At 39.3% G+C, this 18,077-nt stretch overlaps 2 protein-coding genes across 15 annotated transcripts in view; both read left to right on the forward strand.

Moving 5' to 3' along the window:
• The window catches only part of SYNJ1 (synaptojanin 1), a 71,156-nt gene extending 68,283 nt beyond the window's left edge, over positions 1-2,873 (forward strand). For 11 of the 12 annotated variants that reach the window (XM_044441369.1, XM_044441372.1, XM_044441370.1 and 8 more), the window contains one exon: positions 2-2,873. In XM_044441369.1, coding sequence (XP_044297304.1) covers positions 2-838 — 837 coding nt within the window. In that variant the 3' untranslated portion in view covers positions 839-2,873. The remainder of the gene's footprint in view (position 1) is intronic. The other variant, XM_044441382.1, reaches the window with a different exon arrangement.
• A 2,510-nt stretch (positions 2,874-5,383) lies between these two features.
• On the forward strand, positions 5,384-16,521 carry CFAP298 (cilia and flagella associated protein 298). Of its 3 annotated transcripts, none has more exons than XM_044441389.1 (8): positions 5,384-5,501; positions 8,086-8,226; positions 9,187-9,354; positions 10,680-10,747; positions 12,897-13,055; positions 15,383-15,514; positions 15,961-16,056; positions 16,156-16,521. In XM_044441389.1, the coding sequence occupies exons 2-8, from the start codon at positions 8,088-8,090 to the stop codon at positions 16,264-16,266; spliced, it is 873 nt and encodes a 290-aa protein (XP_044297324.1). In that variant the 5' UTR covers positions 5,384-5,501; positions 8,086-8,087; the 3' UTR covers positions 16,267-16,521. The 3 variants fall into 3 exon arrangements, with proteins under 3 accessions (XP_044297324.1, XP_044297323.1, XP_044297325.1); XM_044441388.1 differs by having other exon boundaries at positions 5,406-5,424; XM_044441390.1 differs by lacking the exon at positions 5,384-5,501 and adding an exon at positions 5,786-5,810.
• Positions 16,522-18,077: the final 1,556 nt, after the last annotated feature.

Below are 18,077 nucleotides of genomic sequence, written 5' to 3' on the forward strand. Positions count from 1 at the left end.
GATTAGAACAAATGAAGTTCATGCCATTCAGCTTGAAACACAGCTAACCAATGATCCTTTTGAAGATCTGTCTCTTACATTGCTTGCTGCACCCAAGATTCAGCCATCGGTCCAAATGTCGCCAATTGTACCTTTAAACCAAAAGAAGCTGACGAAGTTGCCTTCTGCAACAAATAATTGTAATACTTTGGATAACATAAATTGCATGCCAGCAATGCCATTTATTTCAACTTATAGTAAACCTGAAGAAGAAATGTGTAGTTCTGCAAATCCATTCGCTACCAAACTAAACAGCACAAATCCATTTACCGAACAGACAATTACTACTGGAAATCCATTTAGAACAGAAATTCTAGAATCTGGAGCAACTTCACATTGTTCAACAGAAGGACCTGCTGCTTATTCTTCTCCATCTCTAAAGCCTCCAAGCCATCATAAAGGCAAAGCTGCATTTTATGTTAATACATTTGGAGATGATTTTAATTTGCATACTGTATCTTCTGTAGCTATCAATGGAAAACCAAAAGGTTGGGTAACATTTGAAGATGATGATTTTGTGTTAAAGTCACAGGACAATTCTGCTGAATTAAAAAGAGCTAGTTCTCTGCATACAACTTATTTTCCAAGCTCACTGGGTGCTGGACAAAATATCTTTGGTTCCAACTCTGCCATTTACAATGGCTGGAACAGAAGCTCTGATTCTCTTCAGCCACTACCAGCAAGACCCCCACCTGTACCTCCTGTACCATCCAGGTCTGCCAGCACCAAATCAGCTACAGACCCTTTAATTTCTCAAGCACCTAAAGTTTTATCAACACAAGATTTTATGGAAAGATAAATTCTTTAAAAACAGATGTTAATTTATTTGCTAAGAATATTCAGTAAAATTGGGCATTGGTGTAATTCTGTGTGTGCAATAATTTGGTCAGATGCACTGAACCTTTAATATTAATTCACTATGTACAGACCTTAAAGATATGTGTGTGTGTGTGTGTATGGTACTGCACAAGGCGAGTTCCACAAGTGATCTCATGTCACTTCTAATAGGGCACAATGCAGGGAATATTATGCATATTTAATTTACATTTTAATCCACAAATGTCAAGTACAAAATTAGGTGTTCTTTCCCACTGATTTAATAAAACATGCACAAATTATTTTTGCTGGATAATGCACATAGTTCTTAAAATTGTCTGATTTTTACATAAATACTATTTTAAATACCCTGGCTGGTAGAACCTAGAGTCACTTCCAGTATCTGATAACAGATATATTTATAAATATTTACCAAAGAACTGCCAAAGTTTAATTAAAATACTGACTGTTTAAGGGTAATGTTGAAGAGATAAATTGTATACTAGAGGTTTATGAAGATTTGTAAGGATGAATTCCACATAAGGGTCAAAAGAAACATTTTTAAGGTAGACAGCATATAATATATTTTACTGCCACTTCATATGTATTATTTTGCACAAATGAGCATTTTTGTGGTTTGATTTAAAAACTAGTTTCGTTAAATTTCTGCTTTAGAGACTGCTGCTATTAAAGAACTCAGCTGTTCCAGCTTCTCAGAAAAAAATGAATAATTGTTTTTTAACTTTAAGAGCAGAATCTCATAACTGAAGAAAACCTAGTAGTCACATATGAAGATGTGGGTGAAAAAGCAATCAGCCATGTAGTCCATATATTTCAATTGTGTTCATTTCCTCCTTTGCTGTGTATAGATGCTGGACCTCAAATTTGGCTTCAAATGAAAAAGTACCATTCTGTATTGTTTTAGACATTAATGCCATGTGACTGCACAATGCTTTGTTAACTTGCAAATAGTTCTGCCCCATAGCTTTTTGTTTGTTTATTTTTTGTTTTTAAGAACTGGCATTTAAATGTAGTATGATGGTATCATACTACATTTGAAGGAAACACACTTTTCCCCCCACTGTATTTTGTTAGGCAAGACATAAACCCTTTTTCTTATTCATACTGTGACAGCTATTTACATTGCTTGCTTTTTTAACTTTATGAATGAGCATTTTTGTGAAGGGCCTCACCAAATATTTATGTTCTTAATGTTCAGTTAGCGATCCACTCTCACATTGACTGTGTTAGCAAACTTTATTCCTCCTGTAACATCTGTGTAAAACTCAGCATTCTGCAGAGCAACTAAATGAAATTAAATTTCTACATTCTTTAATACTACCCAACATATTTATATAAATCATTGTATCTAAAAGTACATAAACATCAACTGCATTTGACTAGAAAAGTAACACAGTGACTTCTATATTGTGCTTTTTAAGTACTTGTATATTTTGAAACAACACTGATACTATAACCTTTGTGCTTCAAGTATGTGGCTTAACTAGTTAACATTCTAATAATTAACATCTATGTGATTGTGCTTTGGTATAACCTGATGTTAGCAAAGCAAGTGTGTTCTGGAAAGTTAGTACAAATTACAGTTCAGTGATATGTGGTCCTTGTCTAAATATTTGATATAAATTACAATTTTCTATGAAATATTTAAAATGCAGGCCCCTAGCACATTCACTGGATTACAAAATCTGGCGACAAAGTACCATAAAAATTGCAATAAAATGCCTACAAGCATAGGATGATTGATTTAAAAATGTGTATTACTGAAAGTAATTAATAGTAGACAGTCAAAATTATTAACTATGTAAAAATGCTATATATTTTCATGGAGTGTGTTTCCTGTGGCAAATTGCTTTGTTAATGTGTAACCAATTGTTGCTTGTGGTACACAATATTTAACTATATCCATTACGAACAGTATTAACTTGATGGTCTACAATATCCATATCCTGTAAAACGTGATGTTGCATTAATGAAATAAACATACCCCTTTCAGAACAGACATTTCCAGTTATTGATAGTGTTCGGTTTTGACTTTTGTTGCCTCAAATATTCAGCTGTCAAGCCTTGATAATTCAGGTGGCCTAGCTACATGTTTTCATGTATATTTTGTAGAACTTGCCTATGAAACTGCCTTGCTTTGGTTCTCTGCTCCTAACAACTAGATGTGTTACTGCATATATCTAAAACTAGACCTTACTGGGAAGGAGAAGGAAAGATGATTTATTCACAGTATTTATACCTCACCCATTAGTCAAAAAGGCTCCTATGAAGATAACAAGTATGATAGTCTCTGCCCTCAGGCTTATGCTCTAAATTTGAGACATGACACAAGCAATAAGAGGGTGACTAAGAGGATCTATTTAAAAAACAAACAAACTTTAAACCCTATTTGAATAGGTGATGGTGACATTTACTTCCTCTGCTTCTTCAGTTGGCTGGAATAACCTTTTAGGACAGAAGCAACCTAGTCCCTGCTTCATGAAGACAGAAAGATGAGTAATAATCACCTGACTGGCTTCTATTCCTTTTGCAAGACAGTAGCATGGACTGCCTCTGTGAGATATGGAATGACAGTCAAGCCAGTCTGTCTGCCCCTTGTATTATTTTAGGGTTTACCTGCACTTACTGTGTACCTGTGCCATAGAAGTGGGCAGGTCATCCTCCAACTTCTCTCCACATTTTGTGACCATTTATGTGACTTAAAGAGTGAAGAGAATGAGATATTAAATATTAAACGCTAGTTTAATTCAGTAATAGTGTATACTGCAACACTAGCTAGCTGCTGGTTATTTAATACAGCATGCAGGAAAATAGTGAAAGCAAAACCCTAGGGGAAAAAAAGCTGTAAATGAAGTTGGTTGTCTCCTATTAAAAAAACAGAAGCTGCTGCCTCTGTGACGCACTGGGTTAAATACTTCGTGTAAAAAAACCCCTTAGCTTGATAGGTAGCCTGGCCTTACCAACCAAGAGGAAGAGCCTGGGTCAGATCTTAACCTCCCATGAGCTCTTTTCTTCCTGGCACCTTTGGCAAACTGGGAATACCTGCCCAGCTTTCACCATGGTTTTGAAAAGGATCATACAGATTTATGTGAAGCTCTGAAAATGTTTTATGTAGGATTAGTAGTGGAGGAGATAACCCTTTCATTTTTCCCCTTTGGAATGTCTTTGGCTTTTATATATGTTGAACAGGGACACAGAACATTTGGCCCTCCAAATGTTGGAATTACATCTCTTCATCATTGGCTATGCGAAATAGGGCAGATTGGAGTTGCAGTCCAACGCTTGGAAGGACATAAAGTCCTCACTCCTGAGGCACTGAATGAGGTGGGCAGAACTGAAGCCTTTTTTTATGAGTGCTGTATCAGAAATATTTATTGTATTCATATACTTCCCCGTAGTCAACAAGGATATACGATATGGAGCAGGAGCAGAAACCCAGCAAGTTGTTTCACTGCTACAGCAGTTCTTTCCTACCTTTAACCTGTTCTGTTCAAGCAAAACATTGCCCAACATGCTTTAAGAAGTAAATCTTGTTCTCCGAGGGATATTCCACAGCGTTTGCTTAAGGCCCGGTAGGGAGACTTGTTCAATTCTCAAAGGTTACTCATCCCGGGAACAAGGCAGAATGAGGGGAAAGAAAAGGGCAGCAGCCACTTGTTGGTGTGATGTAGCCTTCCCAGCCAGGGTCCTTTCAATTGCCTTAAACGCGGAACCCCCAGAATCCCCCCACCCACTTACGTATTCAAACACCAACACTGGAGAGTGAGTCCAAAGCAGGAGCAGAGGCTGGGGAAACTCCTGCCCATTCACAGGTTCCCACCGGAAAGCTCCCAGTGCTGCCGATAAGAGATTGTGCAGTTACTGCGTTTCTTCTCTCTTGCCTCTGTTTGTTTGCGTGTGATCGAAGCAACGCAGGAGAGCTTGATTGCACAAAAAGCGTGCGTAAGAGCGGAGTTGTCAGTGGCCGGAAAGAGGTTCTCCTGCGCATACGCAAAGTGCACAAGCTCCACGGCAGTGTTTTCCACTGAAAAGAAGAAAATAGGCGGGGCTTTGTAGCTACAGACTCATTGGCATGTTGCTCTCGGTTCTGCCAGCTCGGATAAAGAGGCGCGCGTAGTTGCTCCGCCTCCCCATTTCATCAAGTGCCAAAAAAATTCTCGCCTCCCACAGGTTCTTTTGCTTGGCTTGAAGGTGGGGAAGATTCGTGTTTGAGTCACTTCAGCACTTTGCTGGCCAACTTTTCCTCTCGCTTCGGAAACTTGCCACTCTCCGCGATGGAAAAGCTGTTTCTTTGCGAGAAGTCTACTCAGAATCACCCCTTAATAGGAACCTGTCTCTTTAAAAATGCAGCACCGCCCTTCGCCCCTTACCTTGCTTTCCTCCCTCCTCTTCCGTTATAGGGGCGGAGTCAGGACTGCTGAGTGGCAGGCAAGTTGCGGATCCTGGCTGAGGTCGTTCTTGAGTACGTGGGATGTGATTGGCTGTACAAGGAACACTTCCTGGGTAGTGAGATAAGGCATGAAGAGCTATGCCGCGCTGCGGATAGACGTGAGTGTCTGCTGCGTCAGAGGGGCACGGAGAGTGGGGGCGAGGGACAGGGAAGGCTTGCCTCTGCATTAATCCAGGTGAGCGTATTTGTTGAGCTCTGAGGGATGAGAAGGAGGGAAGGTGAAGGGGCTGCATGCGCACTATTTTCTCTGGGACTGTTCGTTTCCATGGATACGGAAGTAACAGTTAAAGGGGCGGGGCCCGCAATGTGCAAAGTATTCTCGCACGCTCAGCAGGTTTCACTATTGTATTGCGCTGAATGTGAGAAAACTGTTCCTGATATTTAGCCTGAATTGTCGCAAACTGAATTGATTATTCCGTGTCCTGTAGGACTCTGGTATCAGCAAGAAGAGATCTTGACCTTCCTCTTTGTGGCAGCCTTTGAGGTACCTATAGAGGGATATCATGTCCCTCCTTAGTGTTCTCTTCTCAAGGCTGAACATGCCCAGTGCTCTCAGTCTCTCCTCATAGGGCAGTGTTTCCAACGCTGGATAATTTTTGCTGCCCTCCTCCGGGCCCTTTCTAATTTTTCTGCATCTTTCTTAAATCTTGGTGCCCAGAGCTGGACACAGTATTCCAGATGAGGTCTGACTAGTAAGGAGTATAGAGGAGCTACTTCTTCTCATGATTTGGAAGTAATGCTTCTATTCATGCATCCAAAATCAGCATTTGCCTTTTTTGCAGCTGCATCACATTTTTGACTCGTATCCAGCCTAATAACTCCAAGATCTTTTTCAGTTCTGTTGAGCCACTTATTCCCCATCTTCTATCGATGCATTTGGTTTCTTTTTTCTAGGTGGAAGGCTTGACATTTGTCTGTATTGAATCTCATTCTGTAGCTTCCAGCCCAGTGTTCAAGTTTATCGGGATCATCCTGGATCGTCATTCTGTCTTCTAGGGCATTCACTATTTCACCCAGTTTTGTACTGTCTGCAAATTTGATTATCTTTCCTTGTACTTCCTCATCTAAATCATTAATAAAAATCTTGAAGACTGCTGGGCCCAGGACTGAACCCTGCAGCACCCGACTAGTTGCCTCCATCCAGTTTAAGAAGGTGCCATTGATGAGTACTCTTTGTATCTGATTTAGCAGCCAATTTTGGATCCACCTAATAGCTTTTCTATTTAGTTCACTTTTTGCTAATTTGCGGATCAGAATGTCATGGGGCACCATGTCAAAAGTTTTGCTGAACTCAAGATAGATTATGTCCACAGTGTTCCTTCTGTCCATTTGGAAAGTAACCCGGTGAAAAAATGAGATTAAAATAGTCTGAGAGGATTTATTTTTGATAAATCCATGTTGACTTTTATTAATCGCTACATTTTCTTCAAGGTGCTTGCAGACTTGACTTTTTAATAATTTGCTCCAGAATTTTTTCAGGGGTTGATGTCACACCAACTGTTCCGTAGTTCCTATGTTCATCCATTTCCCCCTTTTTGAAGATGGGGACAACATTAACCCTTCTCCAGTCATCTGGCACTTCTTTTTTCCATGATTTATCAAAGAGAATAGTTAGTGGTTCTGAGAATTATTCCGCTAGCTCTTTTATGATTCTGGAATGGAGTTCATCAGGCCCTGAAAATCTGAAAATGTTTATTCCTTGACCATTTGTCTGTCAAACTTGGGCTGCCGTCTCTCTTTTATTTTTGTACTTCCTGTTTGTTGTAGATTTTCTTGGAAAAGACTGAGGTGAAGTAGGAATTAAGCACCTCTACCTTTTTCTTATCTTTTTCTCATCTGTTATCACTCTGCCATCCACTTTAAACATCCATTTTATTGACATGTCTTTCACATGTCTTTTGTTCTGAATATTTCTTTTTATCTCTCCTAAGTCTCCCACTAGTCAACTTCGTGGGATGATTCTGGGTACTAATATGAGATAGCAAGAAAAGTGTCTTCTTCTCCCCTTCCTCCACACTATACAAAATTTTAAACAGCTCAATCATGTATTCTCTTACCTTTTTTCCAGGCTAAACCACCTTAGCTGTTATAACTTTTTCCTCATAGAGGAGTTGCTCTAATCCTATTCTTCATTCTTTCCAACTCTACAATATTCTTTTTTAGGTATGGCAACAAAACTAATATTCTAGTTGCACTATAGATGTATATAAGGGCAGTATGATATTGGCAGTTATATTTTCATTTCTCTTCCTTATTATGCCTAACATGGAGCTTGATTTTTTTTACAGCAGCTGTGCACTGGATCAACATTTTCATTCAGCTGCCTGCCACAAGATGCTATTGGGCTGCAGTTCCCATAAGCCCTACTCAGTCCCTACCCCTGCTGCAATTAAGAAATGTGGAAAATATACTCTACTTTGTGTATGCTCAGGGGCTGTCTTTAGTATCGCTTTCAGTGTTTCATGGTGCAACATGGAGTTTGCATTTGCTGGTTTGATTTCTGATTCCTTAAGAACAGCTTATGCCCTTATTTTGGGCCCTTTGCTGCACTCTTTAGCCTATTAACGAGACATTCTATGTAGAGAGGGGTCCCAGAAGGTTACTGCTGTCCAGTTGCCAGTGTTGAAGTAAGATTTAACAGCCCATTCAGTCAGCTTTTGCATGGGGAATGTAAAGGGAAAATCTCATACCTCACCTCAGGCAGCATAATATCTTGACTCAGTCCTGGGTTTGACCCAAATCTGTGTGTCCTCTTGTAGAAATGGTTCTGCTCCATGTGAAACATGGCGATGAAAGCCAATTCTTGCTGGAGACAACAGTCAGTGTATCCATTGAAGATTTAACACAGCAAATCGCCAAAATCTACAACGGAAGGCTCAAAATTCAGCGTATTTGTGCAGGTGACAAATTATTGTATTAAGTATTAACCATCAAGGAAAACTCAGTACTTCCATTCTGTTTTAATATGAACACTCATGAATATAGTACTGATGCTCCTTATGCAGAGAATTGAGCTGCTTGCAGTCATCTTATGGCTCAGTTATATAATCCTCTGTATCAAACTCATGTGATAACAGCTTTTTAACCTTCATCATACATCAGTTTGAAACCTAACATGAGCCACATAATGGGTCATTTTTGACCCCAGATGACTCAAGCAAAGCAAATGCTGCATAAAAGGCCTTTGTTTGTCTGAATGTTTCCCACAAAAGGACTGAATCAATCTAAGAATGGATTTCAGGTTTCAGGCTAGTACAAGTAATTTAAGACTTACTGTGCTGCAGCAACGTATAACAATAAAATCTGCATAACAGAAGCAGGCCTATTGACATTTAATTTGCATAATAGTACTTTGGCCTACAAACTTCACATCAGCATCATTTTTTTTTTCCTCAAAGGATTTTAATCCAGTTTGCTGGGGAGTTTTAGCTCAAACTCTTAGCTTTCCCAAGAGACTGTGATGACTTACAGTTAAGCTCCTTCTGTGCCTTATTTTGGGTATAAAATTGCTCCACATAACTATGATTACACACATTTGAGGGACATTTTATTACTCCAGGTATGTTTCAGTTTATATAAAGAAAACTATAAAGGCAAGAGGCTAACATTTAAGGACATTATTTTCTACCATGATTCTAGAAGGGGTTACATTGTAGTTCAATTTATCCACAAATTACACAGTAGTGTAAGTCTGGAGCATGTCAGTTATGTCAATATGCAGGATGAAGTTAAGTGTGACTGTGTGATGTAGAAATAAGGTTATGTTTTAATGGCACTTGATTTTAGATATCTCTGTGAATAAGGTGTAGGATATATGACATAAAATTTCCTTCTTGTCCCGTTCTATGATCCTGTTATAGAAGTGGAGTCATTGGCAGAACATGGTATTTTCTTACCTCCTAATATGCAAGGTCTGACAGATGAACAAATTGAAGAGCTGAAGCTGAAGGATGAATGGGCAGAAAAATGTATTCCCAGTGGTGGAAGTATCTTCAAAAAAGATGAAATTGGACGGAGAAATGGTCATGGTAAATAATTAAAAGCAACTTAAGGATGCATATATTGATAGGTTTTTATAAGGAATGTTTTTTGTATTCTGATAATTGCATATATTTGCATATTTAGCAAGAAACTAATGTTAATTATGTACTCTTTCCTATCATGTGTTTTTGCAGGTGTATACTATACCTTTCTGCACAATCAAAAAAAGTGTGTCCCAACTGTTTTTTATGCTTAGCACTATACCAAGTATTATGATATATCACCTTCCTGTGTGTACGTCCATCATGTTAATAGGCTGGCTTTGGATGTAGGAACAAGCAGCTGGGCTGGCAAGCAGCAAAGGGCTTCCCCTGAAAATGCTTTGTCAAGGGTCAGGGCTATGTGGAGGGGAGAGAGGAGACTTCTCTGAAAATTGGATGAAGACCTTCTGTCTTCATCCAAGGCAGAGTTTCGGTCCAACCCAGTATATTTCCTGTTGCAACTGGTTACTTATTTAAACGTCCTCATGTCCTCATATGCAAACACAGACACACACAGAGAGAGACAGACAGACAGAGACAAAGAGACAAACAAACATGGTTTTGGACCTCCTTCAGTAGTTGCCTCTATTGTCTTTGGTGCCTCTGCTGTCTTTCTTTCCTTGGCTTAGTCCTTGCTGTCTGCTGTTCCATTGTCAGAAGTGTTGGTACTGGTTTGCTTGCTGAAGAGAAACCAGTATTTTTTTTTTATTCTAGATAAACATAGCTGAGCACAGTGGGACTTTTTATAAATCCATACGTATAAGAATTGACTGTACATCTCTTCTCATTCCTCTTTCCCTGCCTCTTTTCACCTTCCTTGATAGAAACTACTGCTATTGCCTGGACTGCTGGTTAGCAGCATAATATTCATTGGGTACAGCTTGGCGAAAACCTTGCTTGTCTTTGTCAAGGGAGATGGAAATGGCCTTTTCTCTTTGTCATCATAACGTGCTCTAGATTGCAGCCTGAAAAATACTGAGTGGCAAAATACTACACTTCTTTATACTGTAATCTATAGACACTACACCCCATGTGATGTGCTTTCCTGGTAGCCTCCATCCTCTCTCATTAGATATGAGAGCAGGCAGGAAGGGTAATATTGCGACTCCATTGAGGTTCCTGAAGCATTTGGAAACAGTGTAAACACTTGTTTTTAAAATAAGGCAGGTCAGCAGAGCTCACAGAAATGTTTTTCAGATGCACTAGCTCTTGTTGCTATAGCAGTGAGTCCTGCAGTGAGAATATAGGATGCTGCCTATTGAGGGTTTTCTAACAGTCTATATGTTTCTATGATGGCATATGGTATTAAATGTACCTTTTTTTATTTTGAGCTCCAAATGAAAAAATGAAACAGGTATTGAAAGCAACAGTAGAAGAAGCTAAGGCACTCATATCTAAGGTAAGATGCTTGTATTCTTAGTCTGAAATATGAGACAATCAATTGACACTCCTTAATATAGTCATAATGTTGACTATTAGCACTTCTGTTTTGTCAGAAGCAACTTTTACAGGAGTAAAGTGACTATTCAAAGGAACAACTGAAGTTCTGTTCCTAAGAGTCTGCATGCCAACAGTTGTAGCCAGAGCAATGCAAGCCATCTGAGGATTATCTTCGTGTGACATAGGAAGATGGTGGTTACTTAGAAATGCCCTCAATAGCTCTTAACGCTGTTGCTCACGCCTATATATTTTGATTTTCTTTGGAGTAATCATATAAAGGAAAACTGGTTAGAGATGCTGTAGTACATGGATATTTCTAGCTTAATCCCACTTGATTACCAAATTAAGTGGAGAAATCAACTTTTTGTTAAGTCAGTTATGATTAAAACATAAGCATGTATACACTCATGCATTATTAAGGACAAATTAGATCTGATTCTGGACTTAGGTTCCTCTAGATGGGTGTGTTTACTGAAATGCAGCCTTATTAAGAAAGCAAATCCATGAATCCTGAGTGAGAGCCTCAGGGAGCATAGAACCAGTCAGATTTCTCTCCAAGGAGATCAGAGACAGCTGTAACCTCAGAAGGGAAAGCCAAAAAGGCTCTGCCAACTGCTGCTTCATAGCTGGAAAATGTAGCTTGAAGAGGGGGAAGCGGGCATTCCTGTGAGTGAGCAGGGAAGGAGACAAGGGAAGCCAAGATACAATTTATCCTGAGCCACCACCTGTCTCCTTCTCTCATCCTCTGAAGTACCCTCAGTAGATGGGTTTCGAAACCCATCTAACAAAAACTAAAAGATGAGAGGATGGGCAGCCAAAGATTGTTACCATTACTTCTTCAACCCTGCCAGCTTTAGGGCATACGTTCAGGGGCTTTTGAGCAGTTTTAGGATACAATCCATGGGATTGTACCCTAATTTATTAACATTTTTTTAAGAATAGCTCATCAGAAATTAGTGGGGTAATATATAAAACCAGACCTCAAAATGGTTGAATAATTATACAAAGCAAATAAAATACGCTACAGTCATTAAACCATTTAAAATGCAACAAACTATATCAGGACAATGGCCTGGGCACACAAAAATGTTTTAGCACTATGAGTTACCAATTCATTTGGAGCAGCATACCTTTTCCCAATCAAAATTGTTTTGAAGCTAAGGAAGAAGTAATACAGGTCTTTGCCACAAGGTGTCTCCCTCTTTCTAGCATTCTAAAAGGTTAAAAAAGGTAAAGGTTTCCCCTTGACGTTACGTCCAGTCATGCCTGACTCTAGGGGCAGTGCTCATCTCCGTTTCCTAGCCGAGGGAGCCAGCGTTTGTCCGCAGACAGTCTCCGTGGTCATGTGGCCAGCATGACTAAACACCAAGGTACACGGAATGCTGTTACCTGCCTACCGAAGTGGTACCTTTTTATCTACTTGCATTTGCACGCTTTCGAACTGCAAGGTTTGCAGGAGCTGGGACGGAGCAACGGGAACTCACCCCGTTGTGCAGATTCGAACCGGCAACCTTTCGATCAACCAACCCAGCAGCACAGTGGTTTAAACCACTGAGCCACCTGCAGTCTACTCACATCTATTTTTGGATGAAGGGGTGGTTGTTTTTCATAAAAGCCCAATAAAACATAAAATGTAAATATACAAGTATCATTGATTTCAGTAGGAAAATTCATAAGGTGGTCAGTTTATTCACATTACAGGTCAATAGGCTATTAATGTGCTTAGCTCTAAATAGATTATGCTGCTGGATTTTCCCTCTAATATATAGGGTAATTCTTAAATTTTAAAACTCTGAAAAAATTAGTAAACAAAATGGCTATTCCACAATCAGAGGCTTTTTTGTTTGTTTGTTTTTCTTTATTGGAGGGGGAGTGTTGCACACACTTGGAATAACTGTTTTAAATATAATATTTTGTAACAGATTTCATTTCTACTTAAGCTATTATATGTTCAGTAAGATACACATTTACATATTTATTTTTAAGCAAAGCATTACTTTGTTTACTGCAGTGTCATGCTGAGTTGCATTGTTGGACTAAAAGGAAAATGTTTTTTTTCCTATGCTTTATTAGACTGATAAATGAAATGGTGTCTGTTTGTATTGTAGAAACAAGTGCAAGCCAATGTTTGTGTTAATATGGATATGGTGAAAGATGCGCTGGACCAGCTCCGTGGAGCTGTAATGATTGTTTATCCAATGGGACTCCCTCCATATGACCCAATTAAAATGGAGTTTGAAGATAAAGAAGATCTGTCAGGAACTCAAGTAATAATTTACCCAGGTTATGTTGTTTCTAGCTTTAAAAGGCCTTCCTCGATTGAAAGGTTTGAGGCTTTTGCAGTATGTGTATTTATATATGTATTTTCTTTATTTGAGTGGGAGAAATAGGCTCAGGGGCCAAATCTGGCCCTCAGGACTTCACGAAAAGGCCACACCTGTTCCCCTTCCCCCAGGTATCTATTGTTTAGAAGTTGTGCAGTTTTTTCTCCATTCTAGAATGTTGAACTGTCTCTTCTGAGGCTTAATTGCTACAATATCATTATCACCACCACCACCACAACCATCATCACACGTTTCTACCACCCATAGCCTTTTGGGCTGTCTGGGTGGTTTACAGATTTAAAAATATGCATAGGAACAACAATATGAAAATAAAAATGTGATGTCCAGTTGTGGACGGGGGGTGGTGGCAGCAGCAACGATGACGATGGGCTGCCCAACGTGTTGAGTCCCTCAAAAGGTCCTGTGATGGGAAGCCCCCCCTCTTCTGGATGCAGGTGTGGCACAGAACAGCACTCTCTATCCCTGGCCCCATCGGCTCTCACCAGGGGGCATGGGGGGCAGTCTGCGATGTCTGGCAGTGGGGGGCAGCCGTGGTGGTAATTTATTAACTGCTAACTGAAAGGTCTGCCAACAAGGCCAACATCAGCACAGTTTACTTCAGAGAGTACAGTTTTAAGCTAAAATAAGCTGATATTTTTGACTTTGTCCTTTATGCCTTTGACCTGCTCCACCAGTGGAATTTATTTGTTTGTTTATTTCTGTACTGCCCAACAGCCAAAGCTGTCTGGGGAATGTGGGCCCTAAGAGCGCCAAAATAGAATTCCGCTCTTCAGCTGGAAGAAGCTCAGTGCGCCTGGTTTATATATTCCTTCATCCCCAAGGTTCTGTGTGGCTACATTTAAAATGTTTTCCTTCTTTGGTGTTCTTCGGAGGCAAAGAAACAACCTTTCAGTGGAGTTGCTGGTTGCATTGGTGGCTGGGGCCAGAGTCTCCTTCCCCTTGTTTCTACACTATGGAGCAATTGACCATTACTACAGAATCACATTTTGGATTGCAGGGAATCCTGGTTTTTGCATCCCAGTGGTGTCAAGTTTCTAAAAATTCAACAAGCCAACAAGTACTCATTAGAAATTATGGCATTTCTTTAACTTATTATTTAGCTGACTTTTATGATAACAGTTTTTTAAAATCCATCTTAAAAATGTTATGTATTGCATATGATTATTAAGCATAAATGCTGGCGCCTGTATGCTGCATTGCACTGAAATGAATACAAAGTTAGCAGCAGTTCTGTGAATCCATTAGATACAGCTTCCCATCACAACAAGGCCAGAATATGTTTAAATCTCATTATTTGGCATCTTACAAAATTGGTCACCACATAAGGAAAGTTGCCTCACAGACCATGGTAATACTATATTTTAAGTAATAATGTTATATGTAAGCCTCCTATGTTAGTTTATGATGTGTTTTTAAAAGAAAAACGTGAGTCCACACCCTTTCCTCTTTAGCACTACCCTACCAATACTTGAGGTTCACAGGGGGTTTTTTTCAAGTGCCTCCTTTATTGCACCGGCCACACATTCTGTATCCCTGATTTTGTTTTGTTATTTCAGGAGCCAAATGAGTTCTTCTGTTCTCATGCCCTTCTGTTTGTTCACTTGAACTGTTTGCTGATAGAGAGTGCATACTGCTATCAGAAAAGTTGTTCCCAGTTCTTCCAGAAGGAAACTGTACAAGATGTAAACTATGCTTGGGTTCAGAAAGCACAATAAACCATGGTGGTTTTTTTTTTATCATTGTTGGACTGTCATGTAGTTTGAACACAGTCATGGCATTTCACCATGGTAAGTTTAGTCCTCAGAAACCATTGTAAGAAACAGTTTGTTCTGTGGTTTCTCCATACCATCATGACTTTTTGTATGAATCCAAGATCCTGGTTTCCATTGTCCTGGTATGCAATTACTGCAAAGTCCTCTGGAAAGAGGGGCAACTTTAAGAGCCATTCCAGCCATCCAGTCTCTATGTGTGAACCAATAAGGAAGAGGCAGGTGACCTAAGCAGGGAGCAATGCACCTTGGGATGGAATTTCAGGCGTAGTGGCTAATGGTACACAATGCAACAGTGAGAACACTGAGCAGAGAGAATGGAAACCATAATAAAGTAGGTATCACTTGATTTTCAGGTAGATTATGGTTTAAAAAATGAACCATCGTAACCATGCAGGGTTGTTTATCATGTTGAATGGATGCAACCTACATATTTGTTGTTGGAAGGTCCTCCACACTGAATGGATTGATCTTTCATAGGCTGCACTTGAAATTATTGAGGAATCAGAAGCACAACTGTGGTGGGCAGCAAAGCAGTTGAAAAGAACAAACCAACTTTCTGACTATGTGGGCAAAAATGAGAAAACCAAGATTATTGTAAAAATGCAGAAAGTAAGTATAGCCCCAAATCTTATTATAGGGTGGGTTCACATGTTGTGAGAAGCCATAGTAAAATCTTATCACTGTGGATATGTTGTGTTGTCTGGAAACAGTTTTGGAGTTCTTGCATGGTAGGATTAGCTTTCTGAAACCAAAGAAAGAACAGACTGTTCTCAGGTTTCCATACTTCACTATGGCTTCTCTGGTCATCCAAACCCGGGACTGTCATTTTACCATCATTGTTAATGCCAACAAGTTGTCTTCAAGTAAATTAAATACATGGGAGACCCCTTCTCTCTGTCCTGAGAAGCTGGCCTGCTTCTATCTGCAGATCTCAATCTGGGGTTCTTTGTGAGTGTATCTTAATCACTAAAACATGACAGTATTAGAAACTTTTCTATTGATCTGCTTGTAGTCAAGATCATGGCAAGATACAGTATGCTATTTTGTTTCTCTAGAAAGGACAAGGAGCCCCAGCCCGTGAGCCTGTCATAAGTAATGAAGAGCACAAACAGATGCTTCTTTTCTATCACAAAAGGCAAGAGGAACTCAAGGTATTAAATGGTGCTGCTGCATATGTATACTGTACAAAATAAGATAGCTAAATGTTTTTGAAATGTATTACACATTTTCTTTGAAAATTCTTTTTTCAGAAATTAGAAGAAAATGATGATGATTCATTTTTAGACTCTGAATGGGCCGACTCGCAAGCATTGAAAAGGCACTTCCATGGTGTAAAGGACATTAAGTGGAGACCAAGATGAAGCATTTCCATTTTAGAAGATAAATTGACTCATTGAAATATACTGGCAACCTGGATGCATATCTTCTCAAAATTAGTTCTGTGAAATACTAAATTCTAACTCTACAGAAGAGATTTACCCTTTAGAAGTAGAAAAGGGGCTTGTATTATATTTTGAAAACTTTGTATTAATTAATAGACTTGCAGATCAGACGTTAGCATTTTAAACTAGTGTACTTACATGGCTATCATTCTATTAAATAGCTTGTCCTCATTCTATAGTTGTCTTTCAATTTTTCCAATGTATTCAAAATGGTATAAGCTGCTTTAAAAAGCAGCATACTTTTTTAAAAATGTAGACCATTTTTGTTGTTGCCATGTGCAGTCAAGTATCTCCATGTTATGGTGGTATTATGAATCCCTTCCAAAACTCTTATCCTTCAGACTTGCCCAGCTCTTGTAAACTCAGTCTAAGGCTTCTTTTATGGAATTGATGTATCTCCTCCTCTGCCTCCTCTGCCTCCTCCTTTGATTTTCCCATTGTTTTTTCCAGTGAGTCTTGCCTTTTCACAGGGTGCCCAAAATACAATAAGTTCAATTTCCTCATTTTTGCTTCCAGAAAAAGTTCTACCATGATTTAATCTAGGATCCACTTGTCCAGGGTATTTGCAGGGCTCTCTTCCAGCACCATGTTTCCAATGCATCGATTTTCTTCCTTTCAGCTTTCTTCACTTCCAAGCTTTCACAGCCACACATAGTGATTGGGAATATAATAATATGAATGATCTTGGCCTTGGTCTCTAGTGAAACATCCTTGATGATCTTTTTTACTTCCTTCTGTGGTTCCCCTTTGAACTGATGACTGAAACAAAGTATACAAACCCTTTCACAATTTCAGTTTCTTCTTGTTGGCAGTCATGTTCTGTCATTCTTCTGTATCGTGATTTTTCTTTTCTGAATGTTCAGCTGTGCCCCTGCTCTTAGTTTCTTATTTCATTTTCTTCAGGAGTCATTTCAATTCTTGGCTGCTTTCTGCCATCTTTATTTCTCGCTATGTCTTCTGCCAATTTTAAATCCTTCCTCTGATCATAATCCAGCTTTCCTTATGATATTTTCTACATATAGATTGAGAAGATAGGAAGATAAAACAAACCCTTGTCTGATGTTTTAGTCTATAGGAAACCATTCTGTTTCTCCAAATGCTGTTCTAACAGTAGCTCTTTGTCTACAATACAGGTTATGCATCAGGATAATAAAGCCCAAGGCACCTCCATTTCTTCTAGAGCCCTTCATAACTTCCTTGATGTTTAGAGTCAAAGGCTTTGCTGTAGTCTATAAAGCACAGACTGATTTTCTTCTGAATTTTTGGTGCACTCCAGTAGCCAATGTATATGATCTCAAGTGCCTGTTCCTATTTGAAATGCAGCTTGAATGTCAAGCATTCCTTGCTTCATGTAGGGTAATACTCTTGCAGCACTTTGAGCAACACTTTGCTTGTTCAGGAAATTAGTGCAATGTTCCTATGGTTGCTGCAGTCTTTTGCATCTCCTTTCTTGTGGCTTGGGATGTATATTAGACGTTTCCAGTTTGTGAGACATTGTCAGGACCTCCTGACCCTACAGCTTGGAATATTTTTATTGATATGCTATCTACTTGGGTGCTTAATTCTTTTCAAATGCTTTCACAGCAGCTTTCACTTTCTGATACTGCAGGCTTTTCCTTATAAGATCCATCTTCAAAGGATCCAGTCCTCTTCTGTATAGTTCTTCTGTATATTCTTTCCACCTTCTCTTTATTTTCTCCTGGTCAGATAATATGTCCCCCTGTTGGTCT

Source organism: Varanus komodoensis, unplaced genomic scaffold (assembly GCF_004798865.1).
Source record: "Varanus komodoensis strain SLA01 unplaced genomic scaffold, ASM479886v1 scaffold4, whole genome shotgun sequence".
Taxonomy (NCBI): Eukaryota; Metazoa; Chordata; class Lepidosauria; order Squamata; family Varanidae; genus Varanus; species Varanus komodoensis.